Here is a 22,619-nt window from a genome sequence, read left to right on the forward strand (position 1 = left end):
GGCTGCCGGCCCAGGCGGTGCCGCTCCTCCGAGCCCCGGCTCTCGCCTCTGCCGCCGCCTTTAACCAGCCGATACAGCTGAGTGGATTGCTTTGTTGGCGTTCACGGCTTCAAAGCTCATTTATTTCCTCCGTCCCCAGATCTTGGATGATTTACTGGAATGTTCCAGGCTCGCGCTGTAATAATTTGTAGACTCTCAGGTTGTAATGATTAAGAAGTGCTGCCAAGTGCCAAAGGTGTCTTAGTAACAGATTTTTGTCTCTTTAGTCCGTGCAACGGACTTTCCTCTCTGTAAATACTTCATCATGCACTACTTGAGAGTTGTTTTTTGGCTGGAGGGCCTTACCCGTGTGTTGGCGATGTGTGTGCAGTATTATGGTGCCAAAGGATGCGGTGTTTGCCCTCTAGGTGATGAAATAAGATGATGAACACTTAAACTCAATAACAGGCTTTTACCATGTGTTTACATGCCACAGTTATCACTGTCCCATTAAGTAGTCATATATGTCTTGTATTAATGCAGAATGATGGACTTTTAAGGTGGGTAGGTGCCCATTAATCGATTATGTTTTGCCTCAAATGCAGTGACCCAGACTAAGGGCCTGGGGTTGGATGATACTTAAAATGCATATTGATGAACTCTCTCAGGATATTGTAGCAGCAAGTGTTTACATAGTGTGGAAATCATATTGCTAATATTGTTCTTTTGGATGTGTATTTATACACATGCAGACTTCAGAAAATGAATGGAGAAGGCAGTAGAAAATGCCAAGAAAAGAATGTGTGCGTGTATACTTTCTGAATGAAAATCACTTTATCAGGAATATATGGCTTTAAATGTAAGTCATGGTTAAAAATATCTAAGTCTTAGTGCATTTTAGGCTGCTTTCTCTTTTACCTAGAAAATGTCCATAAATACATTCAAAATACTTTAAGGATCTAAAGAGGCAAATAATGTTGGTCTTGTAAAGAGTTTTGTTGAAGCTGATGGGACTGCTCGTAGACAAATGCTGCCTGATGGTTTTCCCCTTCTACCGTTCTTTCTTTTTTTTATCTTTAAATATAGATCAAAATCTTGGGTTTAGAAGGAAAATCTGTGCTTCAGTTAAATTAGGTACTTTTTGTGTGTGTGTGTGTGTGATGTTATAAAAAGAAAACACTTCTAGAAAACCTAATTTCCCTAAGTCAGTTGTGATGCAGCCTCTGAGTCTTGGTCCTCGCCTTTGGCCAGTGTCCTTTTCTCATGCACCAGTGGCCACACTCCCATTTGGATTCATTATATCTACTGATGAAACTGTGATTCCATTTGGACTTGAAGTGACTTGGAAATGATTGGAACAGTCCTTGTCGTCTTGTATAGGAATACAGCTTTGTTGCTTTGTGTATTTAGTATTTTGAAAGAGAAGAGTAAAATTGTCTAGGGATTCGCTCTAGTAAATATTTGGTTAACTTATGGTCCTGACTTCAGTGGACAGCTTGTGAATCTCTTACAGTGTTAGGGGATAAATCCTTCTATTTGAATAGAGGTGAATTCATTGGAGAGTGATTTGGGTTGGAGAACAACATTTCTTCAGAAAGGTTATTAAGAAAATGGTGAGAATCCTGTAGGTGGATACTGCAGCCAGAGTGGCTCCCTGCAGTCACCCATCTGGGTGAGTGTTTCAAAGGTGGGAAATTAGTGTGAGCCTCTGCAGCATGATTTGACACAAGAAGTTGCTGCTCCAGGCAGCTGGAGATGTTTACAAATGATAATTATGATGGAAATAGGGGGCAAAGGGACTAAATTTCCTTTTGCTTTCCAGTCAGCATTGAATGAAAGCTGGAACATAACCAGTGTTGAGAAGAATGATAAAGCTGCCCTGTCTGACACCTGGCTTGTGCCCTTTCTGTCTGAGCAGGTGCCCAACACAGCAGCAGGCAGTTGTAGTCCTCAGCTCTGCTGGCAGGGTGAATCTAGTGTTATCACCCAAGCAGCAGCAGACTGACAAATCTCTTTCTTGTGATCAATAAGCCAAAAAAGCCTAAGACCTTACAGGCGCAGCCCTTGTTGTAGTGAGGTATCCACTTGCTGGTGTCGTTATTGAGAGTGGAGATGGCCAACTGCCCAAAGTTGGTGGTTTCTCACTCCCTGCTGCGAGGCAGCTGGGTCTTGGGATCTGTGCCCTTATGGAGGAAAATGAACAAGTCATGCTGCTGCTGCACATTTGTCCTGGGCATTAAGATCCCTTTCCCAAAAAGAGGAAACATAAAGCTACAGCTGAGGAGTGAAGTCAGCATTAAGAGCACTCACTTGGGTGGCCTTCTTTGACCAGGACAGGAGAAATAGGTTTTCAGATTTTTAAACTTTATTTTCAATCTGACAGGTTTCCTTATTGCTGTGTTATTTTTCCCTAGTCTCAGATTCATGAAACAGTGAGACAGTGACAAAATTCACAGCAAGCTGGAGGGATTACATTCTCCCCACAAACATAATGTTTCAGATTGATACATTAAACACATACATAGGAGTATTCTCTCCCCCCCTCCCCCCTCCTTTTTCTTTGCAAACCCTCTGACTGTAGGTGGAAAGCTATACTTCTTTGTTCTTGATGAAAATGTCAGGCAGGCGTGAGCAGCTGTGTGGCTGCTGGAAGGTATCTCTTATGAACTGTTTGTTCAGTTTTGGGGTGGGTAGCGTGGGGCAGGCGGCTGTGATTGTGTATCTGCTGTCTCTCCTCTGCTTGCCTGCAACGGCAGGGTGCAGGCAGGCTTCGTGGGGTCTGTCAGTACTTCCTAAGGGGTTGAAATGCATAAGGTAGTAGTAAGTGACAAGAAGGGTGAGTTACTCCAGGAGCAGTGCTTTGCTCTCACACCTGTGCTGCTCTCAGTCTCTGACCAAGCTTGGAGAAATAGTACCAGTATTTCAGCTTTGTACTGTGTAACACCCTAGTGACATGGCTGTACTTATGTGTGACTTAATGACTCGTCATGGAACCACAGCTTGTCCTTTAGGAAGGCTTCTGGCTTAGACTTGGAGCTCTCAATGATAGTATACTCATCGTAATCTTAATAAGTCTTTCTGATTGTTAATCTTGGTTTTAAGATGCAAGTTGTGCTTTCAGTTGCATGCCTCGGATTCCATGTGCTGTGTGGTCTTATGGCCTTGCCAGCTACATGAAGCTGTTCCCTGCTCTCCGGTATTACTCATACTTTTAATTAAGCATTGGACCACCTCTTTGATATTCTGCATGTAGGTCCCACTGAGGTGCTGCTTTTTCTTCTTTTGTTGCCTTTATTATGACTACTTTTATACAAGAGTGTTTTTCAACATCCTTTTTGAAATGCAGGCTCTATGACTAAGCTGAGCAGAAAAGTTATACCTGTTTATACAGACAAGAAGTACGTTTAGCTTTTGGTTACAGTGTCAAATTGGGATTGTTTATGTTTCATTCTGTATTCACTTAGCAGGATTTAAAAGTTTTTTATTAATAGCAACCAATTTCTAGGAAGGAAATTTTCTTAACAGTAGTCTTACCCATTAGTGACTGATTTGGGGATCTTCCCATGATGTTTCTGTACACATCTGAGTCATTTCACCAAAATCTAAGACTCCCCAGGTAGACAAATAGCTGTCCCAGTGCATCAGTTAGAGGAAATCACAGCTTTGTTTTACAGAAGTTCATGGTGAGAGCTACTACTTCCTTGAACTCAGTCTCATCTTAAGAAAAGGTAATTTATTCCCTGACTCATTTTTCAAATGCATGTAACCTTTTGTAACAGTGCTCTCTCTATCTGCCACTACTCCTGTCTGTTTTTTTTCTGCTTTCTGTCCCACGTGCCATCTGTCTTTTCTGGTTTGTTTTCTTTTTAAATACTCTAAGCTAATGCAGCAGATAGAAAAGAAGTATGAATATTTATGAACCATCACTGCCACCTTCCTTCTGAGGGAAAGAGGTGTGGATGGCTTCCTGCCAGGTCAGGTGATGCTGTGATTGCAGAAACTAATTGGGATCTGCCTAGGTTATTACTTGAAGGGGATGCTACAAAGATCCTCAGTGGTTCAGCAGTGCTTGCATGCTGTGTCAGTAGTCACTGTGCACAAATAACGTAGTCGGTAGCACTAGTCTGTTGCTGTAGTTAACTGTCTTGTGGTCAAGTAATACCCTAGTCTGGTGGCAAGGGCTTTGTTTTACTGTCAGCCTAAGAAATAGCATTTCTATAACGTTTTTGGAATAGCTGTACTGATGCCAAAGACCTGCGCACTTCTGATAAAGCTGGGTATAGTTCTGTGTGCAGGTTCTGGTAGCTGTAACAAGCTCTGCAGAGTTTTGTAGGCTGGCAAGTGGCTTGGGTTTTTCCTTCATACGTTCTCACAAAGGTTCAGATAATTCAGAGAAGCATTGAAGAATATAACAAAGTATTTTTACACATTAATATTATTTGTATGGTATTTTGAATATATATATTAAAAAGAAATTCTTCACTTGTAATATATAAGCAATGTTTGACTTTTTGTACTCCCTTTTTTTATCATCCTGGTTGCCAATCAGACCTTTTGCAGTGAAGTTGCTGAAGACGCATGACTAAAGGTATCAGCTGTGATAACCCATGACATAAAATCCAAGCAGTTCTATCTGTCCCAGCTCAAAGTTTCTGAAATGCGGGTGTTGTCTGGTAAATGTGTGGTGTGAGTGGTGACATCCTGGTGACGGTGAGTGGAGAAGCAAGGAGATAAAACTTTGATTCTTGCTTTATTATGGAACAGCACGCTGAAGTGTGTCCAGGTATGTGGTGAAAGATTGACTTTGCCTGCTGTAGACCAGTCACTTCTGCAGATATGGCCCAAATGACTAACAGCTATGCCACAGCTGATGAGCATGAAAGCCCCCTTGCCACCCAGATGTGCTGGGATCAAGTAGCAATCAGTCTGAGTAGTCATCAGAGCTGTCAGGAGTTGAACTGAGAACCACAAAGGAGTGACGGGGACAGGGGTGGCTTTCTGCCAGTGTGGCGAGTTGTTCTCCAGTCCTTGTGCTTAGGTATCAGCTGAAGGAATTGACTTTGATTTGCAAGTAACTTTTTTTTTGTTTGTTTGGGTGGGGTGGTTGTTTGTTTGTTGTTTTTATTTTTAGTGTATGATGTTGAGCTGTATTGGTTAGGTATGCCTTGTTGTTCGGGCTGAGTAGATGGTGGGAGGTGGATGGCACTACAGAGGCTAGGAAAGAACTTGCAGTGGCATCTACGTTTGTGTCCTGCTACAGGCATGCTTACAGGATGGAAAGTAAAATCTTCTGTGTTGGGCTAGTGCTGATGTGATTGCTCACTGGGGCACATTTGTTTCCTTGTATACAGGAATTCTGGATTCCTTAAAATTGAGCCCTACTGCTAACTGATCACTTGATGAATATTTTTGAAAATTGGATTTCCTTTTGTAATGCATAATTTCTGTTAGTACAATTAACACATTAATCTTTTTTCATGACAGCCAAGGAGCTGAAGATTAGTTTACTCCTGCTCTGTTGACACTGTGCACTTGACCCTATTGTGTGAGTAGTAAGTTTCAGTGTTTTGTCAACTAGTTGTGTCCTTTCCTGAGCCGTGCTCTGGTAGTTCCCGGTCCCAGACTGACCCTGACAGGTAACAGGCAGGTTTTATGGAAAGGGGACTAGAGACTGGTCTTGAGACCAAAATGGTATAGCAAGTACAAGAAATTCAGAATCTTCTACAGGGAAGGTGAGAAGAGCAAGTAACATGAACCCCAGGACACAACCAGACCTTATACAGTGGCATAAGTTGGAGAGTTCTCCTGGGCTCCAGGAATGGTGAGCTGTGGAAAAAATGCTGCACCCAGGAGAGTGGTTCCTTGTCCTTCTGTTTAACTCTGAGTGTTCTTTGGATTAAACTTGTGAGAAGAGCGAGGAAATTCTTTGTTTTCCTTCTGGGAAGGAAATACAGACCCAGACCTGGCAGAGCAGGGACACGCTGCTCCTCACAGAGTGGGGCTCTGCTCTGCTAGGAATGAGCCATGACTGAAGAGTGCCATAGTGGCCTGCACAAATGCTAGCAGAAAGCTGGGGAGATTTGCAAAACGAAAGCTGCAGAGCTGAAGGGGCCACCTGTAGCGCCAGACCTGATTTTAAGGTGTTTCTGAGGAAATGTGTATTTCTTTGTACTTGGGAACTGGAATGTGTTTGTTTTGTCACATGAACCAGAGTAGGGTTTGGGATACAAGGAGTTCAAGTTACAAAATGTATTTCTTGGGCAAAAGTGTTTTCATCCCTCAGTAAATGGTAACAGGCCTTTATAAGACACTCTTCTGGCTGTATTTTTTTGGGTGTGGTTGGTTTTTTTTAGTATCTAGAAGCTTTGTAAACAATCTTCTGTGGATGTCACCGAAATCAGGACTTCGATTTCAGTACCGAGTACAGTTTTCAACTCTTAACTGCTTTGCAGTCAGCATTATATTGCATTTAAAGTAAAAGTTTCACCTGGTACTGTGTTTTGTAACTGTTGTTTTCAGTTTTGGTTTCTTCATCTCACATATTATTTGTTGTGAATTCTGTGATGAAAGAGCTGTGGATGATTTTCTCACGGAAAGGCTCTAGGATGACAGCATACTGTGTTATAAATTGAAACTTACTTTAGCTGGCCTTGAAATATATCTTTCTTCCTGCTTCTCTTCACTTTTTTTCTTTTTGCTTCACCAAGTCCAGCAAGCAGATAGCTCAGAAAAGCAATTTTGACTTGTGGAAGCTACTGCCAGGTATTACTTGTTCTTTAGGTTAACCCAGCCATGTATCTGAGATTGGAAGTGTGCATTTTAATCCTAGGCCTTGTAATAGTTATTGATAAGAACGTCAATCTAGCTCTGGGGTAATACACTTCCCACAGGTAACATGTCAGTCCTTTCTAACTACAAATCATAAATGTGTAAGATGCTTTTTTTTTTTTTTTTTTTTTTTTTCCTTTTTTTAGGTGTAGGTTTCTTCTCAGTTTCAACAGATTTTTCAGAGTAATTGTGAAAAGGTCTGAATTCCTCTTTGCCAAATTTTAAGTTTTTAGCACCAAAACTGGAAGCACTGTAGCCTCTCTCTCAAAAAAAAAAAAAAAAGCCTTAACATGGACCAAAAAACCCCTCCAAAACTCGTTAATTACATTAACTGTTTTGACTGCTTTCAACCTGAGGAAGGGCAAGCAATTACTTTGATGTAGCTGTAAAAAAGTGAAGACAAGGTTTTGTTTGAAACATGTTGGGCAATCTGAAACTCTGGCCATTACCAGCTATGTCAGACATAACTTGTGGCAAATTGAAAGTTAGCAGCTTTCATCTTTGGGCCCCAATTCTGCAAATGTGTGCTTAGCTATTACAAGCATAACTTGTGTGAGTGATTTGTCTTTCTGAATGCACTTGGTACATGAGTAGAGAGCTCAGCAGTGTTGCAGTACTAGGTGATGTGGCTGAGATGACATCCATGAAAATGCAGTACTGGAGGAATTGAAGCTGTTCCTGACATTAGATCGAATTTTGTGAAGTTTTTCTTTTTTTCCTCAGCAAAAAGGAGTATCTAGGTTCAGAAATGCTGAGTTACTTTGTTGATACTGTCAGTGTAAGATGTTGTTTCAAAATCAGCCTGTTCAACAGGAGCACCTCAGTTCAATAATGATGTTTAAAAAACACTTGAGTAATCTGAAAGTAAAACATATACTGCTGCTGTTTTACCAGAAAATTTCTATGCTTCTGTTTTTTATGAAACAGTACTCAACCTTAATTCAAGTGTATTTTAACCTTCTGTTATGTTTTTCTAAGCTGTGAACCTTCCCACAGACTGAACACATCCAGAGTTGAGCAAATAAAGTGCAGATTAGATATGCTGAAAAAAGGAGAGCGTATAGGTGTTCTGTATGAACCATTCTGTTTTTCTGTCTTTTCTACATACATAGAAATAGGTTGCTAACTTTATTTACCTGAATAAATTTGAGTAGACACTTAGCTGTGCATCAGTGATTAGAACACAGAGAAGCAGAGAACACTTACCTTTCTGTTTCTGGAAAGAAGCAGGCAGCTATTCAGAGACACTAATTAGGCTGGTAAATGTAACTGTGCTATGGTACATAGCAAGGGGAATTCAGTTTGAGAGGGGAGTTTTTGCTTTGTATGTAGTGCAGGGTGGTTCGCAGGGCAAGGCCAGAAACTGTGTAGTATTGTACAGGAATCTGCAGATGGAGGAAGGAAAAATGGTAAGATGATAAAGGTTTTAAGGCTGTTTCAGAAGAGCAAGAGAACTAATTCATTCTCAGTTACACAATACCTAAAGGAATTTTGCAAGGAGGAAGGAAATAATTAGAGACAATGCTGCTTTTAAAACGGGCTTCAGACTATGCAGTGGGTAGAGGGTATGATTTACTGTCGTTTGTTGTAATTTTAATGCACCTAATGCTGCCAACATTTGAGCACCTGTGAAGCTGTGTATGCTGGTGTAATACAAGGTCATACTCAGCAGACTGTAATGCAATAAATGTTTCAGGTTAAAGAATTGAAAAATAAACAATGAAGGTTTCCAGTGTTAATTTTGTACATTACAAATGTACAGGATTTTCTGTTACAACTAAACTGTTCGATATGTTGCTTAATGTACAGTGTGTGCAATGTGACACAGTTAAGGTTGCTATGGAAACTTGGCATTTTGGTTCTGTTAACGGTGTTTCAGGCAGGAAAACATTTGCATTGCATTACTGTGAGACTCCTTCTACCCCCACTCCTCAGCTCCTTTGCTTCTTGGTTGAGAGGAGGGTGACAGAGAAAAAGCCATGGCCTGGAATTTGCATGAGTCATGGTCAGTTGAAAAAAGGGATGTTGAGCTGAAACTTTAAAATTCTAATTTTACCTTCAAGTAGCTCTTGTGTCTTGAGTTGCTTTTTGAAGTGAGGAAGGACCTAAATATTAATCTTTCACAGTGTAGTGTTAGTGGGCTGTTAATTTGAGGGTCTTTGTCTAAAAATTTGAAAATGATGAGTCCTTTCTACAGAGAAGTTTCCAGTAATTTTCACAGGATGATTATGAATATTGTTGGAAATGTACTTGATCTGAAAACCAGTGACCAGTTTTAATACTTCCTGTTAGATTGATGGGTTTATTCATATTTTAACACTTTCTTGTTGCCTGGCCTTATTCTGTAAAGCATTGGGAACATATTAACCAAGTCTCAGTGAGTACAGTGGGAATATTTACAAATACAGATCAAACTTTGTACTTAAGCATTTTGGGGTCTAAACTAATTGTAAGTAAAAGATGATTTATGGTATCTGTGATTTATGGTACAGGTATTTAAATGTGCCAAGCATCAAGTCGCATATTTGTGGTTTAAATGACTCTTCAAACACCTGTCTCTCTGCTCTACCTCTACTTTATTTACTGTTACTATATTGCTTTTATTGGGTTGGTGAGGAAAGAGCTGAGAAGCAAGAGACCAAGTTTGCTGTGTAGCTGAGAACATGCATTTGTTTGCCATAGTCTGTTATCTCATGAATGCCAGCCGTAGGTCTCAGCAGCACTCATCTTTCAAAATGTGCCATTGCTGGGGCCCACTGAATGAAGTCGCTGCTCAAGGGGTTACATCGATGGTTATTTGCCCAGGCTTTCTGCTGCAGGTCTGCCTTCTGTGGCAGAAGTAAGGGTGTGCTTGCAGTTCAGCTGTGTGCCGCAGTGCCCACTGGAAGTGGGTGTGAGCTGGCATGGAGGGATATAAACTGAACTGCAGATACAGAGCCGCTTCTACTGGCTCTGCTGCAGGTGATTTGTGTGGTAATTTTGGTGGGGGAGTGGTAGCAAACAGCTGATGTAGGTGAAAGGGAGGAAGGCAAAGGGCAGTGTAACTTCAATCTGGCAGCTGCTTGCTGCATTGGATGTATTTTAATAGCCTGAGAGGTGAGTGAAATTCCAATTTCTTTGGCTTGGCACTTTGCCTGGCCAAGGTTTCCTTGATCACCACAAAGGACCTGTGCTGTCCATTCATCTGCAGTGGTGCTGCTGTTTTGCCAGTGCAAATCCTGCTTGAGCCCTGTGTAAGATAATTCATAGAAGCAACTCTGGTGTATGGCCAGGCCTGGGTTATGTGACACTGTGGAACCAGTGGCCCATCATTCATGTCTAGTATGGAACGTAGGACAGTTGTTCTGGCAGCTCATCTGGCTTGCAGGTGGCACCAGGCAGTTGCCTGATATTGTTTGCTACCCGACTTGCTGTCGTAACACACTGCCGTGTTAAGAGTGCTGAGGACAGAATGACTTTCTGTTCACTGCTTCTGTTCCTTTGCTTGGTTCAGAGAGGGGCATCTAAGGAGGACTTAGTCATATCCCTCAAACCTGATAGAGAACCTGTAACTCATTGGCTCTGGGACTGATGTGGTTATGTGTGTGGTTTGACCTTGTCAAAACAGAGGTGCAGGCTTTCTTTGAAATGTTTCTAAAGCAAACTGGTACAAATTGTAGCAATTGTTACCAGCAAGGAACATGGCTGGTGTGAACTGCCAAATCAGCAAGGTAGTTCTAAGGGGATTGTCTAAATGCTACTTGATGTGTTGAATGTTCCTCAATTTTTATTTTTTAGAAAGCTGCAAATACTTGGTGTTTTAGTTGAACACTGCTAAGCACATACATAAAAGTCCTTTGTGTGTGTGTGTGCCTGCATGCTCCTGGGAGAGGTAAGAGAACAGTGACATCTGTTTTATCCTCTCTGTATATGGTAAACTACATCCTCATCTTGTTCTGTGGTGGTGGAACTATGATGCTGTACATCAGTTTAGAGTCTGGCTCAGAAATGCAACATAAACTGCAAAAGAAATGCCTTAGTATGTGGTGTAAGCACATTTCATTCAGGAAGTGTCCCAGGAAAGAAAGGCACAGAGGGTAAGCCATTTGCCTTGCAGTTACAAGATCTGTGGTTTTGTAGAATGAGCACAAGGTCCTTCTGGATATCAGTCTTTGACCTGTAAAATGAAAGCAGTGTTCTTGATGAAGAATGTTTGAAAGGCTTAGCCTTTTTAACCAACAGTAACTAATATTTACTGGAACCAGCACCCTGCAAATTCTTGGGCGTTTCTGTTGTTTACATGTATGTGGTTTTCTGTATTTCAGTGGCTACAGAATTTGTTCTGTTTATCCAAATGCTAATGTTTTTCTGCTGCCTTTTATTACAGTATTTGGTAGGCAGAGACCAGTGTTTTCTGTCAACATTCCATGAAGATGCAGGATTTGGCATTTAAACTCTGCATACTGCGTGTACCTGTACAATGTCAGCATGAAAGACAGCAAGGTTCAGAAGGCTTGGGCTTGACACTTAATTGAATGGGGGTGGATTGAAACAGGGGATATAAGAAAATAAAATGTTGATTATTTTAAAACTTCTGCAGCAGTGTTCTTGTTAACGTAAAAATGAAATTCTTCCCAAGTGGCCTGACTTCAAACAGCACTGCACTTTTACATTTGGTATGGCATAATGCTCTACCTGTTAATAGTTTGCATTGTGTTTTGTAACCTGTTTCTGTCTAGCAAGTACAGCTGAGTTACACAGTAAAAGACATTGTTCCTTATGGAAAAATGTGTCTGGTGATGTTTCAGCTGCCAATGAGGGAAGATTAAATCTGCATGTTTTTCTCTTGACAACCCTCACAGGTGATGTGGAATTTTTGGTACCTCTTTTACTTTCCCTTAATTCTTGGTGAAACATGGCAGCCTGAGTTAGTGAGCAAAAGTCTCCTCCCAATAGGAGAATAGGTAGGAATAATTCATCTGGGAGTTCACTGGAGCTGAATCAATTTTTGTTACTGTTGTTCAGTTTCTGAATCAGAAATGTTTCTGTTACATTGATTCTCATTTATTTTATTTGAACTTTGTTCATGTGGACAGGGTTGCAGATCTAGCTGGTGAGTTGAAGGTGATCTCAGTTTAGCGTGTTGTTACTGCATTAGTAGAGAATAAAAATGCTTGGACTGTTACCTTACCACATCTCTGTAGTGGGGATAATAACCTTCTAAAAATTTCACCCAGTTCCTCAAGAGCAAGAGTGTTTGTTTCCTTTACCTATCTTCAGATCTTATCTTCACTGTCCTTGAGAATCCACAGAGTGCAATAGCCACATTGAATCTCTATGTCTCTCCACTTGGAGGTAGAGAAATTGTCATACTATTGGATTCAGTCAGAACAAGAAGTCCAGAAATTGCTTCTGCATACAAATTTATTTTCAATCTCTTAATTTTTGCATTTTAATTATTTGGGGATATTAAGATTGCACCTTTGTTACAAGAAATATGACAGGCTTAATATAATACTTTAAAGATCAGTGGAGTTGTGTGCCTAAATAAGGGTTATTCACCTAAGCAAGGGTTGAGTCATTGAGCCTCAACTTCACTGAGGTGGAGAAGCTCTCTTAGGTTAGTTTAGTGCCTTTCAGTTACGTATAATGTACTGGAACCTCTTTATAGAACTTACTGTTTTAGAAATAACATTACACTTTACATGGTAAGTATAAAGTAACTGTATAATTGTATTAAAATAATTCCATATTCATCTTAAGATAGCTTTAGAATAAACAATTTTTTGTCCATTCTACTGACTCTAACTTAATGTAATTATACTGTGCTGAGTTTTACTGGCTTGTGCTAGTGCTTTTCTGAAAGTTTCCAATCTCACACTTAGGTCGTTCTGCCTGAAAAAAAGTAAGTTGCAGCTTACTCTTTGCTGAATTTCTGTTACCTTTCATCTTGAGATGCTGCAGTGTTTATTCTGAAACTTTTATCTTTATCCTGAATGAAATACACTAACAGAATATAAAAGCAGCAGAACTCAACCTGGTTAGTCCAGTCAGTAGGCATTAATGAAATACTGCAGACTTTAGCATTAATCATAAGGTGCTAATGTGCTTTCACTGTCCTGTTTTTAAAAATGTGATGTCTGTTGAAATGAATGCTGGAGTTAGTATGGGTGCTTTGGCTTGTGAAGTTTAATCGTATGAATTTATATGACCCAGTAGCAAATTAGCCTGTCTCCCCTTCTGTGTTAACATGTTTCTGTTGCCTTTTGCTTAAAGGTGTTGTGTGTGACCCTGTATTGCAACCTTGTTGATATGTGTTTATACCTGTTTGCAGCTACACAGTGCCCTGGAAACTGCTTTGGTCTCACCAGAGGTGCAGACAGCAGTCCCTAAGGGTTCAGTTTCAGATATAATACAATGAAAATGCTTCACCTCTATCTGTGACTTGTTCTACAATTTCTTATTCTGCTAGCTTGATAGACATTTTTAATATTGCTCTTGAAGTACTACATACATATCTTTCCTTTTTTTGGTCTTAATATTGACTTGTTGATGTAATCCTTGTCATCCCTCATGGTGCTTTTTTTTTAGGGGTCAGAATTGGCACATGTACCTAGAAGACTTCTTATTTGTAAGAAGACACTCTGCTGCAGAGTTGCAGACTTAAGCAGAATTGTTAGTTAATGCTTCATGTCCAAAAATGACATTTTCATGTCATTTGGCACGTGGCAACATTTGAATGTTCATATTACAGCAGATGATAGTACAGAAGTGTGTGGTGGTATGAGCATAGATGCCAGTAGTTTCAGAGGCAGAGGTAAAATAGAGAAGCAAAACTAAAAAACCTCATGTGTGTGATGCTGCACCAGAGAGCAGGTAAGAGCTGTGTGGTATGTCTGCGCAGCATCCTGTTCCCTCGGCACAGCAGGGTCTCCCTGTTACATCCTTGGTGTGACCATGTCCACTTGGCTGTCTCACTGGGAGTCTTCTGCCTTAATCTGTTCCATCTTCCTGACAGTGGAAAATTTGTGCTTGGGCCTCTCACCTTCTGTGCATGTTTCTCACAGTATGATTGCTGCCACCATTGATTGCCTTCTGGGGCACCTGCTAAGTTCCAGGTTACTGCCCTTGACTTGTTTTCCCTAAAGTCAGCTCATTGCTTGTTTGCATATTTTCTGAAGGAACTGAAAGCACTGTTTAAACCTAGATCTTCAGAGGAGCTAGGCTTTTTATTTCCTTTTGTGGATCTGAGCTTTAATTTCAGTGCATATTCCCGCAGAGCCAGATAAAAGTGAGACTGCTATTGGCCTCCAAAGTTTGTCAATTTCTATTCTAGAGAAATGCATGATCTTGAACTTTTTTCTCTGTATGTCTTTCTAGGACTTGCAGTGAGCACAGATGGCCAGAGACAAGCTATCAAGTCTGAATGTTCTAAAAATAATCAGATACTTCATTGGCTTCTGCATTGCTAGTGCTGTTGGACATGCTCTTGTTCATGTGCACAGTTTTGGAAATTAAAGCTCACAACTGGACAATTGATCACTGATGCTGTAGAGACAGCAGACAGGTGCTTACCCCTGAGTGCAGCAAGCAACTGCAGGTAGTAAGGTATATTATTCTTCATGTCTGAGAAGGGAGAGAAAATAAAGGAAAAATAGTTTTTAAAAATTGATAAAGTCTTTAGAGATCTTAGGATGCTCTTTTCACATACTTGTTTTTAGTGATCCCCTCAAAGTACAGTTCTCTTCCCCTTTGTTTATCCTCATACTTAGAGCATCTTCCTCTTCTGCTGCTTTGAATGTACCATAACAGGGTGCTGCTGTCCTGCAGTGCCAGGTGTCAAGCAGGCAGCAGGAGCTGGAAACAACATTTCTTGAGGTCTTGGGAGGGTGGTAACAGTTGCAGTGGTGTGAGTACCCACGGTCAGGGAGTTCAGTCTGTTCCTGTGGTTTTAATTTTTTTTTTTTTTTTTTTGGTGACCTTTCTGGAGCGTTCCCAGTCTCATTACAAACTTCCAGTAGCATCCCCAAAACTTCATGGAAGCAAGCCTAAACAGACAAAGCAAGTATCCCAAAATATGCTAATATAAATGAAAAAAAATCAGAAGAGTAGGATTAGCAGAAAAAAGTACGGTATATTTTTATGAATTTTGTTCTTTTCTTCATAATTACCAGGTGCTGGTATTAGCTAAATACGGAGAATGGCAAATTTTTAACAGAATCCTTACTTAAATGCATTGTGTGTCCATCAGGAATATCTTTTGTCTGGAAATTACCTAATAAAAGAATTAGCATTACTGTAGACATGTAGACAAGCTTTTCACTGTCTTCATTTTAGTGTAGAAAGGGTTAAACTGAGCCTGAAATTTCTGTAAAAGCAGCTTTGTCATCATTTGAGTTTGAACTGTACTCGTGATATATGAGTAAGATGTCTGTCTCCCAGAGTATAAATATCCCCCAAATATGTACATTTTTAATAGTCTGTCTGATTCAGTCTTTGTCTCTACCAGAAGGGAGCTACTAGGAAACCAAGATTCATTTTAATCACATATCCTTAGTGTTTTAAGCAGTTAATAAAGAATACCTGGGATTTCTTTCTTGGAAGATATCAAAGGACAGGTAGGGGGGAAGTGTAAGTAGTAGTAGCGTTTGGTTTTTTTGATGTAACTTTAAAATGTTGGTGACAACCTATAAAATAAATGTGATTTTTGTACTGTTACTGCTGAAAGAATTATAAAATTGAAAAGGACCTTTAAGAAATACTAGTTTTCAGTGGCAATTACTACAGGTTATGTTGTAATTCTCCTAGCTTTCAGACTTTTTTTCTTCCTTAAAGCCAACTAGTACATGAAAAGTTCCCAACAGCAGAAGTTGACTCAAATTATGTAGTCAGCACTCCTAATCAGTTTGTTTTTCCTAGTAGTATATTTTCAAAGTATAGTTTTCAGACTTAAATATGCCTTCCTAGAACACCACCTTTGTTTAGGAAGGTGAGCTAAAGTTTTAAGTCAACAGAGTAGGACCTGTTGTTAAATTTGGAAAATTTTAATTAATTGGTGACTGGATAAAAGATCCCTGTGTATTTTTATTAGGAAAAAAAAAAATCACCTGAATGCCTTTGTTACTTCTGGTCTATGGATAACATCCAATTTTCTGAGTGTCTATCTGTTCTGAATGTTGTGGGGTTCTTTTAAATTCTTGATTTATATCTCATCGCTGTGTGAAAGGACTTAAGAGTTGCATTTAGTTGATAAGGGTGGAACAAGCTCCATACCCGTGTTGTCATTGCTAGTTTTGTTTAGCATTGATGAAGGCAAACAGCAAACCTTACATTTGGTGAGCTGAGCAGTGCTACGCTGATTTGGTGCTAGCACCTCCTGTGGCATCTGTGGTTAGGTCTGGGCTTAAGCCCTACCTCCTCTTTCTTTATGTCCCTCTTCGATGAAGTAGGCTGTGGCTGAGCAAGACAGGAATGTGGGCAGGCAAGGTTTTTTTTCTCCTGACTCCCTGGGCAGTGGCACTTTGTTCATCTCAGCATTGTGCCAGACCAGGGCTGGTATTTCCCTGGATGGGATCGGTAGATCATGGAGAGAAAGAGAATGAGTGGAAGGAGCGTACTGCTGCCTCTTACACAGGGTGAGGCCCTGAGGCCAGATCTCACTTCCCTCCATTCATCCCAGCTGATCATGTTTCAGTGAGGTGAGAAGGGCTCTTCCCACTTCCCTCTTCCCATTCCTATGGGTTTTGCTGTCCTTGTGGTCATGGGTTTGATGTTATCTGAGTGCTCCATGGTTATTTGATAGTTCCTGGTGTCAATGTGAGACTCATCTCTGGCCTGTCAGTGCCCTTGAGCGCACACTGCAGAGTGTAGTGAAGGCCAAGCAGGCAAAGGAGAAAGAAAGAGTGGTTCCTCTTTCTTCAAACTCTTTGTAGTTTGCTGTAGAGGTTGTAGTTGTAGGCTTTGAAATATTTATTGTAACTCTAAATGCAGTGCTAACAAAGCCACTAGTTTTGATCCTTTGAAAATGTAAGGACCTGCCCCAACAGGGAAGATAAGGATACATCAGAATTCTCAGGAAGTATATGCTATCATCATACAGACTGGACATCTGAGCAGGACAATTTGTTTTGATGCTATTCTTATGCTACTATCATGTAGGTTTCTGTGTCCGGCTGAAGACTGGGACTTGCATTAACTTGCAGAGATGATATTCTCTTTATAAAGCCAAAGCTGTCGTAGGCAAATTTGCCATTTAAAGAGTGAGCATTACTGTAAGACTCTACCTCATACATAAAGATCAGAGAGAATAGATTCTTTCTGATGCACTATATGTATTCAAAATTAATGAGTAAGAAAAAGTGCATTTTGAAGCAGTGGACTTTAATTGCTGTGGACTGATGCTTCATAAATATGGAGAGAAAATTATGGCAAGTATTTCTGAGAGAATCTAACATGATATGTTCTTGGGCTTTTCAAGTAGATTATTTTTGCTACATTATCTCTTTTGATGACATCTGGCAGTTTGCTGTTGTAGTTTAACCCCAGCTGGCAACTAAGCACCGTGCAGCTGCTCTCGCTCTCTTTCCCCTCTGCCAGCTGGTGGGATGGGGAGGAGAATCAGAAAAAGAAAGTAAAACCTGTGCTTTGAGATAAGAACACTTTAACTGAAATAAAATATAATAATTTGTAATGATTGTTATGATAACAAAAAGAGTGAGAAATAAAACCCAAAAGACAAATCATGCACAGTGCAACTTCTCACCAGCTGTTGACCCCAGCAGTGATCTGCCCTTCCTCTCCAACTGCCCCCAGTTTATATACTGAGCATGACATCCTGTGGTATGGAATAGCCCTTTGGATAGTTTGGATCAGCTGTCCTGGCCGTGCTCCCTTACAGCTTCTTGTGCACCTCCTCTCTGGCAGAGCATGGGAAACCAAAAAGTCCTTGACTTAGGATAAGCACAACTTAGCAACAGCCAAAACATCAGTGTGATACCAACATTATTCTCAAACTAAATCCAAAACACAGCATTGTACCAGCTACTAGGAAGAAAATTAACTTTATCTCAGCTGAAACCAGGACAGTAGCTTATGATCTTTTGATGCAGGGGAAAATAATGGGAACTGACCAGGTCATGGAGGAATTTTTCTTCTTTTACTACTAATTGTAATTTATGTGGCTTCCATTTCTTTATTATACAGCCAATTACACTAAAATGTTTAGTAGTAACTTCTAGTTTGAACTTTAATCTGAAATACTGATAAAGAATTCTTATTTAGTTTGTTAATTAAACAAACCTTGATAACTTATTTTGTGCATGTGCACAAGCCATTCGTAGGTTGAATGTGTGTTGGAGAGGGGAAGAGTGTAAAAATGTTTTGGCAGGAATCTTGGACAGCAATTGATGTGGCATATTGTTGGTCGCAGTAATTACCAACCAGTTCTGAAATTTCCAACTCCTGTTTGCCAGGTGCCTCGGTACCCCATTTGCGAAGGGGTGGTGTTTTCCATGTCAAGAGCCAGTGTTACTGGTCTCCTTTTCAAGATCACCTGCTTCTCCCTGTATTCTCGTTTGAACTGATGTATTGTTCACAACAGTCAAATGTGTCAAGAATGTAGGTCATTCTTTTTTTTCTTTACGTTGTTTTAAAACTGTCTTATTTCTCATTATTTTACAGAGTTTTTGTAAGTATGGTGTGGTACGGCGGTGTCAAACAGGATGTGGTGCGGCAGTTTGCACAGGCAGGGTATGTGGACAGGGCACATTCCCTCTCCTGGCTCTAGAGCTTATTATCTTAGCTAGTAGTCATCTCATTGTCTTCCACAACTAGACTGAGCTATGGTCTCCACTTGAATCAAAATCAACACCAAAAAGAATGTGCCGACCCTGATGGAGCTGCCACGCAAATATGCAGTGGTCCAGGTCCCAGGCTGCCGGGAGTGCTTGAGCCTGTCAATCCTGTCAGAGGGCAGCAGTGACAGCACCTGTCTGCACTGGGATCAGCTGGATAACCTGCTCAGCCTGGTGGCAGAACTCAAAGAAAAGAAAGTACTAGGGAATGTGAAAGGGAAATTAATTGGTGGAGTAGCACCTTAACATCCATGAAGCAAATGGAAGCTCCAAAAGAAGCAGATGATCCCTCATCTTCTTGCTGTCAAGCAGAAGGAGGGGATCTAAGAGATGAGTGAGATTAGAAGAGGACACAGGGCAGCGAGTGATGAGGAAAAGGCTGAGGTGCTTAATGCCTTCTTTGCCTCAGTCATTAATAACAAGACCAGTTGTACTGAGGGAATCCATCCTCCTCAGCCAGAAGACAGACTGGGAGTCTGACCCCTCCACAATCCAGGAGGAGACAGTCAGTGACCTACTGCATCACATAGACATACACAGGTCTATGGGACTGGCTGGGATACATCTGAGGGTGCTGAAGGAGCTGGCTGGGGTGCTTGCCAAGCTGCTTCCTATCATTTACCAGCAGTCCTGGCTGACCGTGGAGGTCCTGACATATTGGAAATTGGCCAATGTGACACCCATATATAAGAAGGAAGGATGATCAGGGAAATCACAGGCCTGTCAGCTTGACTTCAGTGCCTGGGAAGCTGATGGAGCAGCTCATCCTGAGTACGATCATACATGTGCGGGACAACCAGATGATCAGGCCCAGTCAGCATGGGTTTATGAAAGGCAGGTCCTGCTTGACAAACCTGATCTTCTATGACAGGGAGACCTGCTCATTGGATGAGGGAAAGGCTGTGGACGTTGTCTACCTTGAATTTAGTAAGGCCTTTGACACAGTTTCCCACATCATTCTACTGGTGAAACTGGCTGCTCGTGGTTTGGATGGGCACACACTTCACTGGGTAAAAAACTGGCTGGATGGCCAGGCCCAAAGAGTTGTGGTGAATGGAGTTAAATCCAGCTTGCGGCCGATCATGAGTGTTGTCCCCCAGGGCTCGGTTCTGGGGCCACTCCTGTTTAACATCTTTATTGAGGATCTAGATGAGGGGATCGAGTGGACCCTCAGTCAGTTTGCAGATGACCCCAAGTTGGGTGGGAGCGTTGATCTGCTTGAGGGTAGGAGGGCTCTGCAGAGAGACCTGGACAGGCTGGAGCCATGGGCTGAGGCCAACTGAAGGAGTTTCAATAAGGCCAAATGCTGGGGGCTGCCCTTGGGCCACAACAACCCCCAGCAGCGCTACAGGCTTGGGGAGGAGTGGCTGGAGAGCTGCCAGTCAGAGAGGGACCTGGGGGTGCTGATTGACAGCCAGCTGAACAGGAGCCAGCAGTGTGCCCAGGGGGCCAAGAAGGCCAATGGCATCCTGGCTTGTGTCAGCAATAGCGTGGCCAGCAGGGACAGGGAAGGGATCTTACCCCTGGACTCGGCACTGGTGAGGCAGCACCTCGATTCCTGTGTTCAGTTTTGGGCCCCTCACTACAAAAAGGACATTGAATGACCGGGCGTGTCCAGAGAAGGGCGATGAAGCTGGTGCAGGGTCTGGAGCACAGGTCGTACGGGGAGCAGCTGAGGGAACTGGGGGTGTTTAGTCTGGAGAAGAGGAGGCTGAGGGGAGACCTCATCGCCCTCTACAGCTCCCTGAAAGGAGGTTGCAGAGAGCTGGGGATGAGTCTCTTTAACCAAGTAACAAGTGATAGGACAAGAGGAAATGGCCTCAAGTTGCACCAGGGAAGGTTTAGACTGGATATTAGGAAGCATTTCTTTCCAGAAGGGGTTGTTAGGTGTTGGAATGGGCTGCCCAGGGCAGTGGTGGAGTCCCCATCCCTGGAGGTGTTTAAGAGTCAGGTAGACATAGAGCTGAGGGATATGGTGCAGTTGGGAACTGTCAATGTTAGGTTAATGGTTGGACTGGATGATCTTCAAGGTCTTTTCCAACATAGATGATTCTGTGTTTATTGGTTTTTGTCTCATTGTATGCTAAATGGATTATCACATGGCAAGCATTGACTGGTTAAACTTTCACTTAGCTTTGTCACTGAGTCAGTTGCACTTCCACAAGTGTGTTGGTTTTTGTAGGTGTTGTTGACATGTTGATTTATGAACTTCCTGTTTTTAAATTTTATATACAGGGACTCTGTCTGGATATGAGATACTGAAGGGAAAAAGAGCATCTCACTTGGTTGTTCACCTTGCCCATTGGACTGTACATAATGGAGACCAAGGAAGAGAAGAAGGAACGAAGACAAGGCTATTTTGCCCGGTAAGATTACAGGGTTTATTTCAATGTTGATTAAAATATGGAACTCCTCATTCTGCCTTTTTCAGAAGGCATTATGATTTTTCAAGTTGGTATAAAAATGAAACCCATGCTGCATTATGTATCCAGAAAGTGCTTTTCTTGCTGTGTCCCTAATATTTTTTTCAGTTTGGGTAGTGGAGATAGACTTGAATTGTAATTTTTATTTATAACACAAAACTGTTCTTGGGTACTCAGCTGCAAATTGCATTGCATTTGAGCTTCCAGCATTCCGCTTATGATGAGTGTTTATAAAAACAAGTGCACCTAAAACATAAGCATGTCTAAACCTAAAGTTTATCTGATTTCAAATAAAACAGACTAAGTAGTATTATCTCATAGGATAAGATCAGCTAAGAAAGGATAAGATGCCTAAACTGTATCCTCTTTATAAATAAAAGCAGTGTTTTTTTTCTGTCAATTGTTTTTATCATTTGGAATTCATGATTTGTAATTTTTAAGAAATAATTCACGTTGATTTCCTAATAACTTGTCTTTGTTAATTTAGCAAGTCTGTAATCATCTCCAGTCTACAAGAAGAAACAAAGCTCACTTACTCTTGGGGGGGTAGAAGGGGTGAGAAATCAGTATAAAAAACATCTTTGACTCAAAGATATTTTCTGCACTGTTGATCTCCATTCACTACTAAAAAAATATTATTGAAGCTGCACTAAAACAGTAGCCAGTGCATTACAGACATCTAGAGGCATGCCTGTTGCCCCACTTAGAAATAGTAGCTGGGGGAAAAGTTGCTGCACTTCTTTATTGCTCTTCAGGTGGTATGTAGTGGTGGCTAAAGACTTGAAGTTTTGTGGTGAAGCACATCTGTTCATGCCAGGTAAATTGCTTTCCATCTGGAGAAGTGCAATTGTGTTGATATTGACAGAAAGGAATAGTGCAATTTTGGGTTTTGAGAAGGGGGAATAAACAATGGCAGAGAAGGTATCAAGAGGGATAAAGCTGAAGCAGCTGAAGAGATTGTATGAAGGAACAAGTAATTTCTTGTTAAAGCTCAGGCTTTGAGAGGGCTGTCTGAGCAAGATGCTTTAGTATTGAAGGGAGAGTTTTGAGTCTTTTCTAAATGTTGTCTAATGAATGAAATTGAAAGCCTGAAGAAGCTTTCAGCAAAGTCCCTGACGTTTTATTTAATCTGTTTTGCAGCTTTCCTGTGTCATCTGTGGCTATTCTCTTTTTAAAAATTCACAGGGGCATTGTGTCTTGTATGGGCACAGGACATTATAGACAAGGGTCAAAAAGACCTGAAATCAATTCTTAGCTCTAGCCCTTACCTGCTGTGTAACTTTGGGCAGGTCATCTGTCTCTTTCCCTTCTGACTTGCATCTTTTTTCTTTATTTGGGTTGCAGGCCCTTAAATGAAGTTCCCACTCTAAGCAAACCTATGTATGATTTCTACAAGAATGTTTTTAGATCCACAAATCATGTAATAGAAGCTGAAGTAGGTCAGAAAGTGGTATGCCCAACTTACCTTGACGTACATTGTCTGCATGTGCAGTCAGCGACAGAAGCAGAACTGAATTTACATGTCCTTGATTTTAGTCAAGCATCTTAAGTCTAGCAT

At 41.2% G+C, this 22,619-nt stretch overlaps 1 protein-coding gene across 4 annotated transcripts in view; it reads left to right on the plus strand.

The window, feature by feature from the left end:
* NCOA7 (nuclear receptor coactivator 7) overlaps positions 1-22,619 on the plus strand; it is a 100,903-nt gene that overhangs the window by 4,285 nt on the left and 73,999 nt on the right. For all 4 annotated transcript variants that reach the window (XM_026846302.1, XM_026846301.1, XM_026846304.1 and 1 more), the window contains exon 2: positions 20,874-21,004. In XM_026846302.1, coding sequence (XP_026702103.1) covers positions 20,955-21,004 — 50 coding nt within the window. In that variant the 5' untranslated portion in view covers positions 20,874-20,954. The remainder of the gene's footprint in view (positions 1-20,873; positions 21,005-22,619) is intronic.

This window comes from Athene cunicularia, assembly GCF_003259725.1.
Source record: "Athene cunicularia isolate RWA chromosome 3 unlocalized genomic scaffold, athCun1 chr3_part1, whole genome shotgun sequence".
Lineage (NCBI taxonomy): Eukaryota > Metazoa > Chordata > Aves > Strigiformes > Strigidae > Athene > Athene cunicularia.